Genomic DNA, 22,776 nt, shown 5'->3' on the forward strand with positions numbered 1-22,776 from the left:
AAAATAGTCCATGCAACTTGTGTAACAGATGCCCTTAATTAAGTATTCTTTGAGTCTATCCACAGTAGTTAATTTACCGATGGAAGTCAAATAGCTAAAAAATTCATTTTTGACACGACCTTCTTCGATTTGCATGAAACTATGTATAATTCAGTGTCAACATTTCAAAGGGGCGTAAAGGCTTTTGTAAACAATGGCTTTAGCCGTCGACTTCTCGCAAATTAAAGCTCACCACTCCAAATTAACAATTCCAGCTGGTAGAGGATACATTCATCTACCTGTTGAAGTCATTGATTTTCATGTGTGAGCTTTTATTCGCGAGAAATCGACGGTTAAAACCATTGTTTACAAAAGCAATTACGCCCCTTTGAATTGTTGACACTGAATTGTTTGTTATGGGCAATTATTCACATTTGTGCTAAAATTCATTGACATTTTTTAAATTAATAAATTGAAGCATTAATACGTCATTTCTAATCGGAATGACATCTAAGACAAAGTTTTAGAGAAAAATAAAGTCTTTCTAAGAAAATTAAAAAAAAAAGTTATAATTTTATGTATCTCAAAAATGTTCTTGTCAAATCTTAGTATTTTTTTAAGCTCATGAAAAATACAAACTTTTAAAATATTGAAGACCACACTACCAACAAAAAGTTATAAAAATTTACCACAAGTTCTTGTTCTACGATTTTTGTTTATTTTCAAGTGTCTATGGTGTTAAATATTTCAAAAATTTGCATTTTTTTTTAGTTTTTTTTTAAATTAATAAAAGTAGAACAAGGATATTTTGGAATATTTGAGTATTTAACAATTTTTTTAAATAAAAATATTGTAATACTTATAAAGACTTAATTTTTCTCTTCAACTTTGTTTCATCATCAGTTCGGTCAGAAGTGAAGTTTTCATGCTACAATTTATTGAAAAAAATATAAAAATCGCCATTTTGAAAAAAATATAAGATCCAAAATGGCCAAATTCTAGCAAAACTGTGAATGGTTGCCCATTACAAACAATTAGGTAAAGTTTCATGTAAATCGGAGAAGGTCGAGATTTATCGATTCGTCATTTGGCGTGGAACTGCCAGTTTTCTTGTAGTTTCCATTGGGAACGCGCACGATATTTTTCCAATTACAAAACTAATGAATTTTATCTGAAATGCACATAACATTCATATGATCACATGAGATCTATGTGATAAATCACATAAATTTCATTAGCCACATAAGGTCTATGTGATTATGTGACATTAAGACCAGTAATTTATTAGCCTACTAGAACGATTCTAGAAGCACTTCGGTTTCAAAAATTGCATTTTTTCATCCCGTGTCCAAAGCAAAACTCGATCGCTTACTTCAAACGTAGAAAAGCTGGTAGACTAGATCGTGATATATAGAATATAATATGTATGGAGGGACTGCTCAAATCATCGAGATAGGGAGGAATATCGAGATATAGAACATCGAGAAATGAAGAGTTTATTGTATGTTCAATATACAAAAAGAATTACAAGTTAGACTGTGAGAACCAAGGAATCAAAAATATCTCCAAATGACTAAATGACAAGCGACCAACGAGCCGAATGATAACGCTTTGTCAGAAATGGAAAGCTATAATGATATAATCTTTTTATTTCTTTTTCATGACAAGCAGCCTTTGCAATATAGCTCGCTCGAACCGGTAGAAGAAAACGACGAAATTGTTGGCAAGCTGCTTCACGAAGTAAAGCCAAAGATGATACACGTGTGTTAATGGGATTTTTTTTTGTTATATCTTTTCAAGAAGTCCTTAACTATGTATATCGCAACAAAGCAGGCAAGCAATATATCATTATCCTTATACCACTCCGATCGAGCTGTGTTGCAGAGAGTTTGTCGTGGTAGTCGTAGCAAGCGCTTTGTCTGTATCGTTGGTTGCTTTATGTGTTTGGATTCGCTGGTGAGAACTATTGAGCGATCATTATTCTTCACGCAGCCCATACTCAAAAGATATTTAAATCTAAATACATTGAAAGCTACGCTAAATCACAACTCTCCCGACCGACGCATAGATCCGTATAAAGATAGAGAATACGACATAAAAATGGTTTATGGATAAGAAAGTATAAAAAGCGAGCATGCGAACGATGTATTAAAGGGATTTATCAGCCAAAATGTATTTCGTTGGTTGTTATTGTTGTTTCTTGTAAAATTCACTTTTAAAATTGCATATCTATGAAATTTGATAATTACATAAGTTGATATTAAATCTTGTTGCTTCGTTTTCCTCGACCTTCAACTGGAAACCGCTGGATTTACTGTTCCTGGAGAATGTTGATACATGATTGGATTTGCTTAGCTCGCACAGGCTGCTAGTCAGACTTGTGTGTGTCCGGAATGGACGTTTTAGTACGTATAAATCACTTTGTAGCCCCCCCGGCTGCGTGGCACTGAACGTCCAGAACAGGAAGTGACGCAGGCCACGTTCGACTCGACTAGAATGAACCACAGAATACAGGAATGCGTTAATTATGATCCACGCCGTCGAACAAAAAAAATGCTTCCATTTCCCGGCTGTTTCGTTTTGTAGGCAATTTTCAGCTAAGATTTAGTCAGCGAAAGAGCGGACATTGAACCTTCAACGGCCCTCTAAATGAATCAATACCATATCTGGAAAATTTGTGTTCCCTCCAACGGTCCAGCAGTTGATGAGTGACTCGATATTCCTCCATTTTTTCCAACTCGATCTCATTCTTGGTTTTCTTCGTCTAAAGCTTATAGGGGAAATGTTGGCTTCGGCAATACTATAACCTATTATCTCAGGGGGTTAAACAAAGTCCTAGAGCACTCAAATTTGGCCAATAGTTGCGCTGAAACACAATGTATCCACATGCCAAAATTGAGCTCTCAAGGACGTTCCCCCTGACGATAATAGGTTAAGGTATTGCCGAAGCCAACTCTTCCCCTATTTGTTTCTTGTTCCGACTGTTTACGACAACGAACTAGCAACTGATATATCACGCGTGAATTGTTTACTAACAAACTATGATAACCTAGTATAGAAATTAAATCTTCTATAGATTACTTTTAAATCTAAGCGCTATGTACACTCAAAAAATATTAAAATCTATATAGGATAAAAGCGAAGACAACAAATCAATAAGACTGGCAACTCTTCCATTTTCTCATACGAACGCTATGAGACAGGTACAATCGTGTCATCTGCCGCTAAAAGGCAAATGCTTCGAACAAATTTGATAGCAAAGATTACATTCTCAAAAGAAAGGTTTGTGTATTTGCTCATTTTCCTATGCGTTGCTTCCACCTTCACTCAAGCGCAGCGCTATTGTATCTGTCGCTTGGATTCTGGCAAAGTTGCCAGTCTTCTTGATATGATGTCTTTGATAAAAGTTACGCTAAATCGCAACTCTCCTTCCCGACGCATAATTCGGAATAAAGAGAGAGAATACAAACTTAGTGTAAAATGCTTTATGCATGGATAGTATAAACTGCAAATAATCTTTCGTTACTGTCGTTCACTCTGAGTGAACGCTCACGAGTCATAAATTCGCTGCTTGTGACGCACTGGAAGCTTAATTGACAGGTTTTATGTGTCAAATACATACTTTCCAACCTCTTCTTGTATCTGACAAGTATAGAATATCATTATACCATCCAACGATTCCTTAATTTCGAAAAACATGTTTTATAGTGAAGTGAGCGGAACCTGCTTACAAGCTTGTGTTACGATTGTGTTTAACAAAACCTGCAACCGACAATCTTCAAATTCCAACAATGGTTCCTTGGATTGGATTGGATTGGAGGATAACGTTCCGATAGACGTCTTGAACACCGTAACTTGTTATTCCGTCACCACTGTTTGGATTAATCAGCTCATCGTCAGGTATGACTTGATTCAGGGCACCAGTAGGAATCCGTCAACCACAGTGATTCTAATTCGTTCTCGGTTAGAGGTTCCGTCGGTGCCGCAAACCTGTCTTGATGCCGATCTTCCGTGCGTTGTTAAATTCACGATTAATTTTTCAAGTCTATCAAAAATATCAACGAAATAAACTGAACGAACTCTTCACTACTATACGAGCTTAGTATAATTTTGAAACAAATTTTAATCGTATCTACGTATAAACATTGTTAGCGCATAAAATGATTAAATTTTAATCTATGTTATTTACTAATATTTTTGAGTGCATATGGAATAAATCCGAAAAAGTATTAAATTTTAATCGATTTCAGAATAATAATAATTTTGAGCGCACAAAGGGTTTTCCCAGTTCATCTTTCGCCATCTATCGCCGCTAGCAAGCAGATTTGTGAGAAGTTATCAAGCTACTTTTGTGGAAGACGATCGACAACACGCCAAATCTTTACGTTGCGGCAGGTCCTCCAAAACTATCGCGAATAACAAGTCCCTACACATCACCTATTCATCGATTTCAAGGTCACTCACGATACTATCATAGAGGTAACTCTAAGGCTCTGAACCATTTGGTGTATTATTTTAACTTTTGGTTAAAATTTGACAGATGGAAAGTTATCGATTAACCCTGCTATCCGAGCGTGGTTATTTCTGACAGACAAGAAGTTAAATTTTGACGACCGTGACTCGAAAACCGGTCGATCGACAGCACGGGGATTTTCGAACAAAAGAAATAACTTTCAAAATGTCACTTTTAACCACGAGTTAAATTTAACTCGGCAAATGGTTCACAGCCTAAGAATAGTAGGTCTCGAAGAAACGTGCTCAACTTTTTGGCTCAGCTCTGGTACTATCTTCGGTCCCAAGCTAATCGATGCACCCCTCGAAACATAAGAAAATCCACGAAACCCTCAATTTATCTGTCAAACTTTCATAGCGAATCAAAACAAACATAGTGTAGTACTAGAATTTCGAATAGAATATGGTACGTTAATCGATTTGCTTGGGACCAATAGGCTAGTCAAGTAGTGAGCCAATTTTAAGTCGTTAGTTTCCACCTAGATACTATTGACTCTGAAGAGCTAAAGAAGATTATGGACAAGAACGGTTTTCCCGGGAAACTGACCATACCGACCAAGGGTACAGAAGTGTGATAATCTACGGAGATTAATTAGAGTTGTTGAATGAATTTGTTTACGTCGCATCATTGGTGCCGTCGGATAAGTGTACATGGTACACTTACTACACGCGCGTAGTAAGTGTACCATGTACAAGACGATGATAAGACCGGTGCGGTATTCTACGGGCAAGAAACATGGACAATGCTCGAGGAGGACCTGCAAGCACTGGGCGTTTTTAAACGACACGTGCATAAGACCATCTTTGACGGTGTATATGAAAACAGTGTATGGAAGACAAGAATGAACCACGAGCTGGCACAAGTCTATGATGAGTCCAGCTTCCACGCGATATGTTGGAAGAATGCCGAACAACAATTCTTCAAAAATGGTGTTTACCTCGAATCCTGCAGCACAGCATAGAGGTAACTCTAAGACTAGAAGGTCCCGAAGAAACGTGCTCAACTTTTTGGCTCAGCTCTGGTACTCTCTTCGATCCTAAGCTAATCGAAACAAAAGAAAATCCACGAACCCCTCATTTTATCTGTCAAACTTTCATAGCAAATCAAAACAAACATTGCGTAGTACTAGAATTTCGACTAGAATGGGGTAAGTTAATCGTTTGCTTGGGACCAATAGGCTAGTCAAGTAGTGAGCCAATTTAAAATCGTTAGATATCCTACGCAGGTGTGGAAGCTGCCTTCCTGCACATACGGTTGCCGTCAATGGATGGCAATCGATGTTCATCGGTAATTGGCACTAGATTGCGGAACAGAAACCGACGATAAAAAAAACACACATAGTGTAGTACTAGAATTTCGACTATAATGGGGTACGTTAATCGATTTGCTTGGGACCAATAGGCTAGTCAAGTAGTAAGCCAATTTAAAATTGTTAGTTTCCACCGGTTGAGCACAGCGAGCTAGGTGGCTAGAGCTAAAGCCCCCTGGGAAAAGTTTGGACGTCTGCCAAAAGCCAAAAGGGGGGTTGGGGGCGTATCAAAATTTTGCTCGCGCATCGCGAAAATCCGAGCTACTCGCACGCAAAGTTGGCAAAATCGCTAAAAGTTGCCAAATCAACCGTTACAAATGTAATTAAAGTGTTTGGGGAACGTTTGTCGACAGCCAGGAAGTCTGGATCGGGGGGAAATCGAAAACCGGAAGCCGCTGAGACGACAAAGAGAGTTGCCGGTAGTTTCAAGCGAAACCCTAACCTCTCTCTCCGAGATGCCGCAGATAAGCTGGGTGTATCGTCTACAACCGTGCATCGAGCCAAAAAACGAGCCGGACTATCGACTTACAAGAAGGTAGTGACTCCAAATCGCGATGATAAACAAAATACGACGGCCAAAGCGCGATCCCGGCGGCTGTACACGACGATGCTGACGAAGTTTGACTGCGTGGTAATGGACGACGAAACCTACGTCAAAGCCGACTACAAGCAGCTTCCGGGACAGGAGTTTTATACGGCAAAAGGAAGGGGAAAGGTAGCAGATGTTTTCAAGCACATGAAACTGTCAAAGTTCGCAAAGAAATATCTGGTTTGGCAAGCCATCTGTACCTGTGGCTAGAAAAGCAGCATTTTCATAGCTTCCAGGACTGTCAGCCAAGAAATTTACGTGAAAGAGTGTTTGAATAAACGTCTGCTGCCTTTCCTGAAGAAACACGGTTGTTCCGTACTGTTTTGGCCGGATTTGGCATCTTGCCATTACGGTAAAAAGGCCATTGAGTGGTACGCCGCCAACAACGTGCAGGTGGTTCCCAAGGACAAGAACCCTCCCAACACGCCAGAGCTCCGCCCAATTGAGAAATACTGGGCTATTGTCAAGCGGAACCTAAAGAAGACCAAAAAAACTGCTAAGGGCGAGCAGCAGTTCAAGGCAAACTGGCTTTCTGCGGCGAAGAAGGTGGACAAGGTGGCTGTACAAAATCTGATGGCAAGGGTCACGCGTAAGGCCCGGCAATTCGGATTTGGAAAAGCGGAAGCCTAACTGAATATTTTTCCTGAATTTTATACTAATTGAACTTGAAAAAGAAATTTAATTTGATTTTTTAAATAAACGATTTCACCGATTTACACGCGTTTTCCCTTGACCAAATTTTGACCGTATCACCCTTTAGTACGCCAGCTCGGTAAAAATAAAAGCTACCACTTGTACCGATTTTTTTTTATTCAAAAAAGGTTCTAATTTCACAAAAATCATAATTTTACCGTTTTCTGTATTCCAAATAAAATGCCGTAACAGAGGCAAACCATGCTGTTATTGTATTTAATGTTTGTATGTACCTATTATTTTTTTTTCAGATTCATTGATATGTTTCAGTATTAGGTAAATGCAATTTCAGGAAAATCAAACGTGAATTTAGCCTTGTGCATAGCGTTCAAGAAGAAAGTTCTTTGAAAATGAGTATAGTTTTGATGAAGACACGACAGTTATATCAAGAGCAAATTTTCATTATGTCGTAAGTAACATTCGCACCGATCCGAGAAAAATAAAGTTTTGTTTTGATGACCGAAAAGTTATTCCTATTTCCAATTAAACACATATAATCTCATAGTGATAGCAATGTTTAACATATTCAGCCGGGTTTTAATCATACAAATGCAAATCGCTAGCTATCATGCTAAGAAATACTGGTTTTTGAGTCAAAAGTTATTATACGTCATTTGGTGGCCCCTATTGTTACTTAAGTCAAAGTGTATTTACCAGGACATTATCAATTACGTCTCCTTACGTGCAGCCCATTCATCATTTTAGGACCACCGAAATCATCTTAGCAACAAACAGTTCGATTTATTCACGAAACGACGAAAGTACACTTTTCACGGGTTTCTCAGTGCTGTTACTTAAGGCAAACGGCATCTCCATAGAAATCGGATGACTTAAGTAACATCGAAAACTATTTTGATCGGAAGGTGATTACGTCAAAAAGCAATTCGACTGGTCAATAAATTTAAAAATGGGATGTGATCCTATATTGGGACAGTATATAGTGTAATAGCAGGAGCATCGATTGACACTGATAGCTCGACTTTGTTTACCTTTGTTACATTCGACGTAATGAAAATTTGCTCTTGATATATTCCAAGAAATTCAATAAATCAGCGGCGCCGGTGGTGTAGTGGTAAGCGTGATTGCCTCTCACCCCAGCAGGCCTGGGTTCAATCCCAGTCGGCACCGCCGGGATGTTCTGAGTCATAACATCTTTGATCCCGCCTTTCTTCGGAAGGGAAGTAAAGCCGTTGGTCCCCGGTTCATGAGTTGATGGGTCGATAGGCAGGGTCCAGGTGTGGAAGCTGCCTCCCTGGCGTCGGTAGCATTGGTGCTCAGCACGGAAAACAAATCAAGAAAAAAAAGAACTTCAATAAATATGAATAGGGTAAATTATGGCTTCGGCACCCATTGACTGTTTTCGGCAACCGAAATAGAAACGTTAATTTCACCGAGGGGGGCGACACATCTAAATCTCAATTCTAGATGCTCAAAAAATCTCACACTAGCGAATAAATCTTCGCAAAATCTTCTCTCATTTCTCGCATCTACTTGCATCGCGCATCATCTTTTTGCAGGAAATCTTCAAAATCGTGATAAATCTTTTTCTATCTACTCAGCGTACGCGCAGCTAGCCACAGCAAAACATAATATTTCCTGCATCGTAGATAGAGTCGCCCCCCTCGAATTTCACTGTATTTTCCCATGAAAACTCTTCGCTGAATGTATTAAGCCAATTCCTTACCTTTTCAGCTTCAATCTGATTACATTTTTACGACTGTGCAAACCTGTTCTGCCATATTTTTCTTTAAATGAAATATACACACTACAAAATACGGCTGATTTCGAGTTGCCGATAATAGAACAGCTGGTTAACACGCAGTTCAAATGGAAAGGGTGCCGAAGAAAAAGAGACTGCCGACAATAGTCACACTCACCTGAGAAGTTTGGAGCGTTGTAAAAACATGTTCAACCCGTTTTGATCAATTCTGTCGATTGGAATTGGTAGAACAGCAAGCAGCAGATAAATGTCAACAAACAAACCTGTCATGTATGTGTGTGACGCTGAGAAATCGCTAATAGAAGTGCGGACGCTGCTTGACGAGAATACGTAAATTCCCCTATATAACTTCAATTGCATATTTTTTTCTTATCCTTAACGATGAAAACTAACACTTTTAACAATAAAATGAGCTAAAATCCGTTAAAAGCTCTGTTTACTAAAGTTACTGTATTGCACTATTTTAAATCAAGCGTAACTATTGAAATCGACGTATCTGCTTTTGTAAACAATCACTTCAATCGACCATTTGTCTTAACTGCTAACTCACCCACACAAACAAAAACCATCATCAGGTAGGGAAATATTTACCCTACTAGCTGGTGTTGTTAGTTTCTGTGAGTGAGCTAGCAGTTGCCACAAATCGTCGATTGAAGTGATTGTTTACAAAATGAAATACGTCGATTTGAATAGTTACGCTTGAAATATTGTTTGTGCAAACGTCATCATTGTCAAAAATGTTTATACCTACTAGGGTGGTTTGAAATATCGATTGCAAGTCAGGTCCTGATCATTCTCCCAAAATTTGAGCTCGTTTGGTTAAGAACTTCTACTGCACTGGCCCTTTGAAGTTAATATGACAATTACTATCCAGCTTTCCATGCTCGGTAATGGCGGCCTGTTTGTATGAATAAATGTATCCTTCACTGTGCTTTTTGACACTATCTGGATGTTCGAATTTCAACCCCTTCCCTTTCCCTCTCCCAGGAACAGAAGAAAATGGAACAACATACGCCCTCCAGTTAGTGTCAAAAAGCACAGTGAAGGATACATTTATTCATACAAACAGGCCGCCATTACCGAGCATGGAAAGCTGGATAGGAAAAGTTAGTTTTTTTTTTCGAGGGGACGACTCTATCTACACTGCAGGAAAGATTGTGTGTGCTGTGGCTAGCTGCTCGCACGCTGAGTAGATCGAAAGGAGATTGATAACGATTCTGAAGATTTCCTGCAAAAGATGATGCGCGAAGCATGTAGATGCAAGAAATGCAAGAAGATTTTTCGAAGATTGATTCGCTAGTGTGAGATTTTTTGAGAATCTAAAATTGAGATTTAGATGTGTCGCCCCCCTTGGGTTTTTCTGCTCAACATCCTAGCCAGTGCTGTTAATTTTTATATCATTCGATTGAAGATGAATCAATACAACAATTCAATCAATTATGTGAAAATGATTTCTCCCATGCCCCTTCTCAATCGAACCTCATCGTCACTGTCCATTGAGTCACTCACTATCATTTGAGTATGGAGTATAAAATAAACCCAGCTGAATAGTCCCAAACATACATGTCTACCCAATGTCGGATCAATGTAATGCTAATTTAAGGTCGATGTCAACCCAATGTCGAGTTCATGTCGGTTCAATTTTGGGTTAATGCCGGGTCAGCATCGGGTTGGGGTTTGGTAGAAGTCAGGTTGGTGTCGGATTGGTTTAACTTTTTCGCCGAAATGCCGACCATAGCTCCACAGACAAACAGACATAACACATTGAATATTTCTCACTGTAAAACATCGTCGCTAAAACATTACCGCCATCTGTTGAGTACACTGTGGTGGGCACTGCGCTGAACAGATGGCGGTAGTGTGTAAACGTCAAACGCAAGGGAATTGCCTATGCGCGCCACAGGTGGCGATACTACCAACTACGATACTTTTATATTGTCCGTTAAATGCTTGTTCGATGAACAATTTGCTAGTGTTATGTCTGTTTGTCTGTGATAGCTCTGTTTGTGTGTAGGTTACACTCAATTGAATGATATCCAGTGTTTCTCAGATGACATTGATCCATGCCTTCGTCAAATGACTAAGCAAACTGATATCAGCCATTCGAAAGAGGTTCCTTTGATAGCTGATTTTCTCATTTTCATCAAAAATGTTCAATTGATTTTGATAATTTACAGCACTGAATTCCTAGCCCTCCACGATAATGATATACGGAAAAGCTTGCTATCTGTACAGTATGAGTTCACAACCAAATGAGCTCAAATTTTGGAAGAATGATCAGGACCCTTGTTAGGACCTAATTTGGAATCGATTGAGCATAATCGGTATCTTGAACCTACCTTACTACTGTGTTACCTGACTTATAACGAATATACGTTGTATACGAGTACCCCGAATACAACGTATGACTCGTCTAATTTTGCATAGCATTTGCAATGAAAAATTAGACGAACTATACGTTGTATTCGGGGTACTCGTATACAACGTATATTCGTTATAAGTCAGGTAATACAGTAGCGGTTCTGATGTACACACACAACAACACACCTTCCCAAGCAACACACAACCCGCATAAACGCGAACCATAACTTGACCTTACCGAAAATGGTTAAAAATTGTTTATAATCCCTGCTAGACTTCAACTGAAATTGTTATGGAACTTTACATGAATGTTTGTGTGATAAAGTTTCAACCTTATGTATTATGGTTTTTTGGAAGTGGACCTTACAAAAATAATGGAGTGTTAAGAACCATTACCTTTCAAAATAGTTGTTTTCTCCATACATTTTCGGACAGAGAACTATATTACTATACATATATGGTTTTGGAAGTTTGCTCCATGAATATGTGTTGCTTGGGTTGCCACTATTTTTAAATTTTGTTTGCAACGTTTGACTTTTGTTGACTCATAACGAATATACGTTATATCCGCTGGAATATCCAATTTAGCATATTGGTAGAAATTAGTACACAAATTTTGATTTTTAAAAGTTGATCTGAAAGAAGTATCTCCTCCAAAATTGGTCTTAATCGGCTGAATACAATTTCACGTTTGTAAGTTTTCTCGGTCACTTGGCACGGATTAACCCATATCTAGCATAAGTAGGATATCTACCTCTTTCTCCATACCATTTATTTCAACAAAAACAGTATATAGTGTGTTCAATTGTTTTTAATTCCTTCTTAGGGATGATGCATATATTATGTCACACTGTAAGGACGAAGGGTACACACTGTACGATTGTAAGATTGTAATTTAGCGTGACATAATTATTGCACTTATTTTTTCAAATGGAATCTCTGATTTTTAACGTATTTTTGATTACTGATATACTAATTGATAAACTGATCTACGAAGATGACCAATACCAATTTTGTTTTTACCTGACATATGCTGCTTCGACCGTTTTTTCTCACAGGACGATGAACCTTTGCGAGTATCTGCACATTATTACCTATTCCCAAGAGATACTAATCGACCTTACGTATGTAACAAGTAACTGTTAATCGATAATAGACATGTGCATCACAGCATGGCGTACGACGTCATTGACCTACTCGAATGGCGTTCCATTAGCCCACTGAATCCATTTCATCAAGTTTTGCCATGCATGAGAATTTATTTTACAGCACAATTTATTTGCTTTACTTTTGCAACCCAATTTAGTGCTTTGAGACTGTCTTTTACACATTCGTAGACTTCATAGCTTACAAATACTGGTCCAAATTGACAGTCTTAAAATCCAATTACATGCCATAACATTAAATTCATTGCATTCGTATCCAGGGCGATGGAGACAGTCTACAGAAAGAAGCGGAGGCACGCCGAAGGCAGATGGTACGGAAGAAACACGTGGCGCGCAATCAACGCGGTATCATCGGAACTCCGCCTGCAGTTCGTGGTCGCAAACATGAGAATGTTCAAACCGAAAAGTACCTTGAAGAGGTTGGTTCCAAAACTAATCCCTCATAAATTAGCCAATAAATTAAACCCTTTTCTTTATGTAGCTTTTCGTCCGACCACCAGAAATTGATGCTGGATGTCAGACGGATCTATTCCTGCACAGACCACCCTCACCCCCATATGTGCCGCAGAAGCTCGGTCGAGACGTTGGAACAGAAATTCTCGAGGGTGAACTCTTTGACTTCGATACCGAAGTGCAGCCCATTATCGAGGTTCTCGTGGGACGTACCATAGAGCAAGCGCTGATCGAGGTTCTACACGAAGAAGAAATCGCCGAAATGAAACGCCAGCAGCAGCAGATAATGGCAATCAGAGAAGCAGAAATAGCCGAACTTCGACGGCTTGAGTTGGAGGATCGAAAAATTCAGGCCGAAAAGGAACGCAGAATACTTCAGGATAAGATTGCCCAAGATCTTGATAGGGAGATGCAGGAACGCATCACGGCATCGAAATTACTGCAAGGTAGGATCGATGACCTACTGCCAGACATTCTGAATACCGTAGAGAACATCAAGGATGACAAAGATCGCGAAGAGTTTGAACGTCAAATTACACCCTGGTTGGCAAAGGAGGTCGCCCATGAGATTGGACAAATGATAGACTCCAAAGAGCTTCTGGAAGGTAATTTACGACCATTGTGTGTTTTAAATGAATATTCTAAAAATAAAATTCCTACATTTTCAGGTATAATACGTGAAGTGCTTATTCAAAAGAAACATCATTTGTTTGGTACACCAACGCCTGAAATACACGATGATATTCCGGAAGACGAGGTTGATTTCGAAGAACATCAACCGCAAGACGAAAGTGAAGCTCAGGAAGAAGAAGCAAATGAAGAAGAAGAAGTGGAGAATGTAGAAGAACAGGCAATAGAAAACGGAGATTCCGAAAAAGCTGTGTGATAAGTTGAGCTTGAAGAAGATGCAATCCTATACTAATGTTCAAGAAACGTAAATTACTCGAAGAAGTCTCAAAATTTCTACTTTGATATCAAACTATAATTGATCCCAGTTTGTGCAATTAGAACCGTGTACGTATATTAAATTATTTTTGCCCTAAACTTCAGCAAGTTCAGCATGGAATTCAACCACACCTGTAATATATTTATCAGTAGGTTTTGTCTGTTAGATTCATTGTTAATCAATAAACAAAACTATATATTTTTGATTCAAGCCTGATGCCTTTGTTCAAAATATCACTACCAGCCGCAAGTGAGTGTGTATAGGTGTCGGGGTACTTAGGGTGGAATTTACGTGGGTGTCTTTTGTGTTTTAAGAATATGTGCCCGAGTTTGCCTTTAATCGCATGTCAGTCCCATAAGGATTTTCGTCGGGGGCGACCCCGGCGTAGTGGTTGGCATACATGCCTCTCACGCTACAGTCACGAGTTCAAATCTCGGATAAGTCACGAATGACCCAAGAGTGTTAAAGTGACTATAATAAAAAAAAAACGTCAATTTTGAGTTAACAACGCTATTTACTATCAATTGGCATCTACTTTCATATTATGTAGTCAAACCAACAATCAATACGAAACTATCGATTTTAAATTGGCTCACTACTTGACTAGCCTATTGGTCCCAAGCAAATCGATTAACGTACCCCATTCTAGTCGAAATTCTAGTACTACACAATGATTGCTTTAATTCGCTATGAAAGTTTGACAGATAAAATGAGGGATTAGTGGATTTTCCTATGTTTCGAGGGGTGAATCGATTAGCTTGGGACCGAAGATAGTACCAGAGCTGAGCCAAAAAGTTGAGCACGTTTCTTCAGGACCTACTAGTCTTAGAGTTACCGCTATGGCTTGCTTGGCACACACATGTTTGGTCTCGAGCTGCTCATTTACTAATAACTTTGCACACAGTAGATAAAACATATGTCGTTTTCGTATTTGCGGTGTAGCTACACCGATGCTACACCGCCGAAAACCGAAAAATTTTAGGGTGTAGCTATCGGTTGCACCTTTATTTAAAAACAAATGATGATGTGCTGTCAATGACTCGCGCTTATTGCTGCTTACACTACACCGGTGTAGTGTTGTAAAAACAAAAACGACAATAGATCTTTCTGAAGCAGTCAATATAATAGAGTTTAAGCTTGTAATAGATACGTAAAACATTGTAGATTTTAGTTCTAGTAATTGTATTTGTTTTTGCGTTGCCAAAATGAAGTAAGAAATGCTTGCTACACATCTCGTTCTTTTAGCGTAAAAATTCCATGGTGTTGACTCAAAACCATGTGATTTAACTACTCTTTGCATGTCTATAGTAAACTATGATCCTACTCTATGATCTACTTCAAAGAAAATCTATTTTCAACAACTGAGTGAACAGCTTTTAACAAATCAGGCATAACATTTGATAACGGCACAAAAGCATTTGTAAACAAACTTTCTAAGGCCCTTTACACGCGAACCAAAGCCCCTATCCGATGATGTTGTTGGTTTGCGTGGGCGTACTTTGGTTCCTGGTTCGCATGTAAAGAGCCTTAGAAAGTTTGTTTACAAATGCTTTTGTGCCGTTATCAAATGTTATGCCTGAAATGAGCAGTCGTGTATGTAAAACTGTGCATGCCAAGCGATCTCGATCCTAATTGGTTGTTATCTAAGAGGAAGAGGTGACAATTGACCACTTTGTCATGCAGTTTTGGCGTGACTTTCTACCAGCGGTTTCACAAAACTGGACCAATTAATTTCTATTTTTTTATGAAACGCACAAATGTTGGCTACTTTTCTAGAAGAAACAATATCAAAATAATGTTTTATTTCAAAGTTCGAGTGGTAGTAAATGTCATTTTAACTGCTCGAATGAAGTGGTTAATTGACTTCTTCCTCTTTTATAAGCTATTTTACGTGACGTCTTGATGACAGTTCCTGGCGGGCCACTCGATCGCGCTCGAGGCATTGTTATTGTTTACGTCTGGTGTTTTTGTTTTGATTTTGGTCGTGGTATGTCAACAAATCGGTTCGCTGGTAAACGTCAAAATAGGTAACAGAAAAAAAAAAACAGCTGACTCGAAACGTCTCGTAAAATGCCTTATTTCTATCTCTATCTCTATCTTTATCTATCTCTATCTCTATCTTACGCACATGAAATCGGCCAATCAGGAGCTGGTTCACGTTTGACAGAAAAAGTGGTTCATTTTCGCCCCCGTATTGTCACCTCTTCTCTTAAGGCCCACGCACATTAGATCCGGATCGGACGCGTTGCGGCAAAGTGACAGCTAAATCAATTGTCTAACTGTCAAATTTACGTCAACGCAACGCAAACGGATCTAATGTGGGTGGCCCTTTAGGTTGTTATTATGTATCTTTCTTTCATGCGCGCGAAAGGGAGAAATGTATTTTCGCGTGGGTAAGTTTCCTATGGTGTGAGAATGTTTATTGTCGGTCGCGTGCTTCGAGTGGATGTCAGCGTTTACGTTTTCGTTCTTTGTCAACCGTTCTGGCTGCTTCATGTATGGTATTCGCCTTGACACCAGTCCCGAAGTGACGTTTCTTCACACACATTTTGACAGTTCCTTATGGGGTTTTGCGTTGGAGTGAGAGAATAAGAAAAAGTCCGCCATGTTTCACACATAGACTGACAGTTACATGTGAGATTTCTCCATATGAGTAAAGAGTTACAGAGCTCTCGTCAACGCCAATGGGAATATGATAGGTACACGCTATTTTAAAACTACCCAAATTTGGGAAGAATCCACCCAGATCGGTCAACACTGAATCTACCCAAAAATGGGTAAACTGTGCTGGGAGTGACAAGTTGAGAACATCGACATGAATCCGATCGACTTTGTTCATTTGTCAACTTGTCACTCCCAACATAGTTACCCATTTTTGGGGGTGGATTCTACCTAAATTTGGGTAGTTTTGAAATAGTGTGTATGCAGTTAGGATCACAAACGAAGTGACAGACGACTAACTGGCGAAGAAATCAATTAAAATAATGTGGTTCGCTGTAATAGAATTTTCTTAGAAGCTTGTGCCATCATCCACCAGATGTGATAGTATTTTTGTTTTGGTTTTGCACAAAGTTGATTTTGTGTACAATGATTCTTTGACAGTGTGCAAAGAGTACGTATCATTTTGTCATTTTTTTATGCATTTCAGTTTTGAGTAGAGTGAAAGAGATAGAACCAAAACATTCTAGTACATTTGGTGAAAATGCTAGTTCAATCCAGTAGTAGTGTTGCCATGTGGTTCAATCCAGTAGAAGTGGTGTTGCCATGTGGTACACTGAAAAATTGCAATAGCAGGTTAGTCACCAAAGTTTTCGAGCCGCTCCGTCTGTCACTTCGTTTGTGCTACTACTGGATTGCACTAGCATTTTCACCAAATGTACTAGAATGTTTTGGTTCTATCTCTTTCACTCTACTCAAAACTGAAATGCATAAAAAAATGACAAAATGATACACTCTTTGCACACTGTCAAAGAATCATTGTACACAAAATCAACTTTGTGCAAAACCAAAACAAAAATAGTATCCCATCTGGTGGATGATGGCACAAGCTTCTAAGAAAATTCTATTACAGCGAACCATATTATTTTAATTCATTTCTTCGCCAGTTAGTCGTCCGTCACTTCGTTTGTGGTATTAGTACAAGACACTGAAGAAGTCTACACATTGTAGACTAAATACGCGTATCTGTCAAGGATAAGCAAATAAGGTAGTGGAATTAAATGGAAGTTATTTTCCATTTTTTTGTAGATGATAGGGCATGTCATTTTGCATATAAATATTATATCATAGCGGGAACGTTACCAAATCACGCTCTGAAAGTGAAAGTAACAGGTTTAATGAGTCAAAAACATATTTAACAACCTCTTCTTGTAACTTACAAGTACAAAATATCATTATAACATCCAATAGAGATTAGTGACGTTTAACTCACGCACACTAGCGGAAGCTACGCCGTGTAAAGTTGTTTATTATTTTCCTCTGGCTAACCTAAAAAATATATGAAAGTAGATCTGTCAAAATGAGTTTGACATCGATTTGTTATGTATTTTCCTCGGATAGTCACTAACACGCTCTCATATATCCTACCAATACAACCAGACGTGAAAACCTCTATGGTTTCATAATTTCAAAAAAACATGTTTTTTTTTATCAAGTGAGTGGATGCAACCTTGAGAAACTCGCTTTTCTGATGGTCATAGGGTTACTAGAAGTTGAAATTAAAAATGAATCCCATTAATATGCACGAGGACTCATTTTACAGTGTTTTGTTTTACTGTGAAAAAAATTCAATGCGTTATGTCTGTTTGTCTGTGCTGTAATCATACCATACCCGAAACGGATTTCTCATATGTACAAAAAAAACGTTGTTAAATCCATTTCGAACGGCCTACAGAATAGGGATGCATACTTGGCTTTGGCAATACCTTAACCTATTATCGTCAGGGGGTAAACAAAGTCCTAAAGCACTCAAATTTGGCCAATAGTTGCTCTGAAACACAATGTATCCACATGCGAAAATTGAGCTCTCAAGGACGTTGTTTACCCCCCCTGACGATAATAGGTTTAAGGTATTGCCGAAGCCAACTTTTCCCCTATGTATGTTACTTTCTCCTGTTCGGGTAGCGCCGCAAATGTATACGTACGTAATATGTGACTTCCCCTCAATCACACACATCTTCACTGCTCGTCAGCAGCGAGCATGAATGAAGCGTCCTCCCTGAAAACGTTCAAAACAGAAAGGAGAATGAAAGAACAAGCGCTAATTAAATACCCCGCAGCACGATGACGTCATCTCGACTATACACGCCATGTATATAGCACAAACGGAGCACAACGATTAAAATGCTGCATGTGTAACATAACCTCTCAACCGCACTGTCACTCAAAATACATGGATTCAGGAGACTCAGATTACCATGTATAGCAAAAAATGGAGCACAGGTAGTGATATAGCAATGAAAACGCATACTAATAAATTTCGTAGTATTGAATAACTTTATTTAAACCAAATTTGATATTAGTCATATTGATTCACAGCTTAGTTTTATTCCTACAATTAGTGTTATTGTATTTATACTTTGTATTCCAATCATAATATTAACTAAATCTACGTTCGCATGGGTCATGGTTTATAACTAATCGGATATAACTACTACGCTGAGAGAGGTTATGTTGCATTGAATTCCATGTAGTGAAAAAAACAGAGCAATATTCCGGAATATTTACAAGATATACATGCCATGTATATGTCATTTGCCAATCAATGCTAACTCCAGTTATACCAGTACATGGTATACCTAACCTAGAAAATACTAATCGCTGACCTGACCTCTGACAGAAATTACCAAAACTACTTTTTAGGTTATGTTCAAATGTTTTGATTCTGAAAATGAGGTTATGCTTGTTTGTTTACACGACGGCGGCAAACTGTCTGACTCCGAAATCGATTTATACATGGCGAATTTGAAAAGATCAACGACCTTGGATGTATACAAAATGCAATCAGGAGATTATTGTGACATTGTCCGGATTAATAATAAGAAAGGAAGTTCAACGGTACGATTTTGAATGTATTTCCGGTTTAAAAAAAAAACTTTAAAAATACACATCTAGCTAAATAAAATGTGACACTGATCACTCAGATTAGAGCATAGAAAACACTGAAAACGTGTTCAACAGCTCTTGAACTTATTCCTCTTGCTTTTCTCAAGACCTGATGTAAAAGAAATGATCATGCGTATAGGAACAAATCGCCGACAATTTTTTTTCGCGATCCTATCTTCAAACAACTGGCGGTACCTTATGCTTCTTAGACCTGCTTTCATCCATGTTATTTTATGGGGTAGCTTAGCATTTCCATCACTTTCATACATTGCCCGATACTCTAATTTTGGGTAGTAACTGCTTTATTTGGGCTATCACTTATTTTTGCCACTTTTGTCCTTAAACTACAGTCTGCACTACTCGATTTGTTGGCCCCAGCGGTTTCAAGAGGCCGTTTCTGTGATGCAGCAAGCAACGATTGTCCACTGTTGCCGGTGGTGGAATTAGTTAGTGCACCCGTCACTGAACCCGCACTGCCGGCCGAATTAAATCGCTTTAGTTTTATGGTTTTCCTTTGCACTGGACCAACTACTTTGCTAGATTCCTCCTCCGTGAGACGCTCGTTCCCGGATGATTCGGTTCCAGGAACGTATTCCTCGTCCTCCATTTCCTCCTCCTCGAATTCTGCGTCGTTGAAGTTTTCATCCGGATCGATTATTAGTTTACCTGTCATTAGTGTGTATACATTTTCGTTAGAAAGGAATTAACTTTCCAGGAATAATTATCTTACCATTTAACGTTGGAAATTTAATGTCCGGTAACGGTAGACCCTCTGGGTTGTGTTTTTCAATAAGCTCCTTAAGCAAGTTGGATATATCCTCTCGCTTTTTTGTCACAATCAGCGTATCGAACCAGTCGTGCAATTTAATCGGCGTGCGGTAATCTTTGATTGGATCCTATTAAAAGTAATAATAAGCATTAACAAGTGTGATCACCCTCGCCCGTCAAATTAAACACGTCCAACGACTTACCAGGAAAAAGTGCTCCACGTACTGTAACAAGTACAAACCACAGTCGGTGAAATTATTCTGCTGCGGTACTTTCACGCAGTGGCCGGGCATGTTGGTTTTGTTGAATACTTTCGGAACTTTGTTCGGCATCTTGTTCTTGTACTCGCACGTTAGGTAGTCTCTCAGCGTAGCCACCACACGACTTCGGGATGCACCAGTCAGCGAATCGAAAATAAGAATTATGGGCCTGGAAAGAAGGTTACAAGTTATAGTTAGATTGCCAAAACAAAATACAATTGTTAATCAATTCTTACTGTTTTATTGGTTGTTTAGTATCAGTCGGCTCTTCGTCTGTCTCATCTGCATCGCTCGCCAGCTCGCTGTCGTCTCCCTCGGCTTCGTCCCGTTCGCTCTCATCATCGCCGATATTGATAGCTTCCATTTCCCGTTTCGAAACCGGTGTGATGGTTGTGTTTCCTATCTGAAGGCTTATATTTTTGTTCTTCGGGGCAGCCTTTTTCCGTTTGATAGGCGTGGGAGTATTGCTATTTATAGATAGTGGCATGTCCTGGCTAGGGAAGCAAATGATAGCCAGGAACCAATGCGATTGCTCGTTGATAGGAATTATGATAAAGTCCTTCTCGAAAATATTTTCTTTTTTCGTCCAGCTAGCCACACGGGCATGACGCTTTTGAGCGGCAGTTAGTTTTTGATCTTTTTCCTGCCCTCGATGCCGCGTTCCGATGGTTGTCAAACGTTTATAGAAGAACGTACTAAAAATGTGTATACTCTTTCGCTCCTCGTCTTTCAGCAGCTCCAGTTTCAAATAGTTCAGGTAGAAGTCAATTATTACATCATTGAGATACTGATCGATTGCTAAACACATGTAGTCTTCAGTATTGATAGAAATGCCTCCTTTGCCTTGTGGATAGATGAGAATCTTTCTAATTTCTGCAATATCACCCGAATTTCCACTCGCAGTGCTGTGTAGAAAACATAATATACTTGATTAGATCCCCCGTAATCGAATGTTTAGTCGCATACGTACTTATTTGAATTGTTCTCGGTTCCTTTACTACTACCGCATGAACGCATCAGCAATTCGTTGGCGTCCCGCGCAGAGATTTCTTCGATTTTCTCAGTCAAAATGATACTTTTTACAATTGATTTCGATTCCTCGGTGATGCGATCCATAACCAGGGTAATGCGTCGATGAGCATCATCCTGGCGACTCACTGGGTTGAAGTAAGGTACTAAAATCAAATAAGACAGTATTAAACCTCGATTATCATGCTATGCCATTCTAGGGCTGGAGCAACCACTTACACTTATCCTCTGGCAGGCCCATTTCCAGGCTATCCCGGATGTAAGCACCACATGAAGGCAGAGTGTACAGGAATATAACGTTCAATGCCTTCGAGAAGTGCACTACGGCTTTGACAATCTCCTGCAGCTGTAGATCCAAAATGCATTTCTCGTTGGAACGCTTTACATTCGGTGCGATGATGCGAACCCCTCGCGAAGACACCACCACCTGTAAATAATAAATCGCATTAAGAATCATTACTCATATGAAAAATTGACAAAACTTGACGAAACCCGAAACTATAACAAACGATCAGAATTTAATCATTTTTTTTTTATTATTATTTCTTCTCCCGCAAAGGTCACGAGTTCAAATTTCATCGCCGGACAAGAGTCACAAATGACCTGATATGTGTTAAAGTGACCATAATTTAAAAAATGCAGAATGAGTGTTTCGCTCAAATTGACAGTTATTTTGTTTATTTATTATTTCACAAACCAAGTCAAACTAAGTTTCTCCATAGACACAAAGTCTAGCACTAATGGCGATAAGTTTTTTTTTTTAAATTCTTTATTAAAGAGATTTTTAGCCTTAGGCTAGTTCATCTCTATAATGGCGGTAAGCTCCACCTCGGATTAACTTTAATACCGACCCAGTTTGGATAATCTGCCAAATGTTTGCTTAGAGTCGTGTTTGATTAACTCTGATGACGACATTCAACCAGCCGGACATTATTAATCGGGATTTAATCCGAGGATAATACCGGTTGGAGCTTACCACCATAGCGTTAGCGTTGTTATGATATACTTCGTAGATTGGATACTAGCGACACTCTCATCTCTTCTGAAATTCTCAGTTAGACTACTTTCAGGAATAATGCTCGGGAGTAAACATTGGTTCCAATCTAAACAAGAGTAACAGAAGCATAACTGTCGCTATTCCCGGCCACGCCCATCTTTACCATAACTAGGGATAGGGAAGGAAATGTTGATGTAGTACTTAACGAGATGCCACCGACTTAGCGACACCCTCATAAGTGCTACGGAGTTGGAGGGTTGGGTAGGGTATTCTGTTAGGATTCACCTCAAGTTGGCGATGCAACCATATGTATTGTTTATTTGTTGTTTATTTAATCTCTCGATAGCCATTTTGTTTAGTCATCATGAATTTTAAGAGTCATGACGGAG

General features: G+C 39.0%; 3 protein-coding genes across 4 annotated transcripts in view; 1 reads left to right on the top strand and 2 right to left on the bottom strand.

Annotated features, from left to right (window-relative positions):
* Rsph3 (Radial spoke head protein 3) overlaps positions 1-13,829 on the top strand; it is a 62,836-nt gene extending 49,007 nt beyond the window's left edge. For both annotated transcript variants that reach the window (XM_065229689.1, XM_065229688.1), the window contains 3 exons: positions 12,591-12,749; positions 12,812-13,388; positions 13,452-13,829. In XM_065229689.1, the coding sequence (XP_065085761.1) occupies positions 12,591-12,749; positions 12,812-13,388; positions 13,452-13,669 (954 nt within the window). In that variant the 3' untranslated portion in view covers positions 13,670-13,829. The remainder of the gene's footprint in view (positions 1-12,590; positions 12,750-12,811; positions 13,389-13,451) is intronic.
* The window catches only part of Ist1 (IST1-like protein), a 175,608-nt gene that overhangs the window by 106,769 nt on the left and 46,063 nt on the right, over positions 1-22,776 (bottom strand). The window lies entirely within an intron of this gene.
* The window catches only part of velo (veloren), a 40,285-nt gene continuing 36,787 nt past the window's right edge, over positions 19,279-22,776 (bottom strand). Inside the window, exons 5-10 of the mRNA XM_065229672.1 lie at positions 21,610-21,817; positions 21,332-21,536; positions 20,598-21,266; positions 20,305-20,530; positions 20,064-20,229; positions 19,279-19,999 (exon numbers count right to left, since the gene is read on the bottom strand). Coding sequence (XP_065085744.1) covers positions 19,614-19,999; positions 20,064-20,229; positions 20,305-20,530; positions 20,598-21,266; positions 21,332-21,536; positions 21,610-21,817 — 1,860 coding nt within the window. The 3' untranslated portion in view covers positions 19,279-19,613. The remainder of the gene's footprint in view (positions 20,000-20,063; positions 20,230-20,304; positions 20,531-20,597; positions 21,267-21,331; positions 21,537-21,609; positions 21,818-22,776) is intronic.

This window comes from Ochlerotatus camptorhynchus, unplaced genomic scaffold (genome assembly GCF_037179485.1).
Source record: "Ochlerotatus camptorhynchus isolate MF236.1 unplaced genomic scaffold, CSIRO-AGI_Acam_v1.1 ptg000319l, whole genome shotgun sequence".
In the NCBI taxonomy this organism is placed as follows: domain Eukaryota; kingdom Metazoa; phylum Arthropoda; class Insecta; order Diptera; family Culicidae; genus Ochlerotatus; species Ochlerotatus camptorhynchus.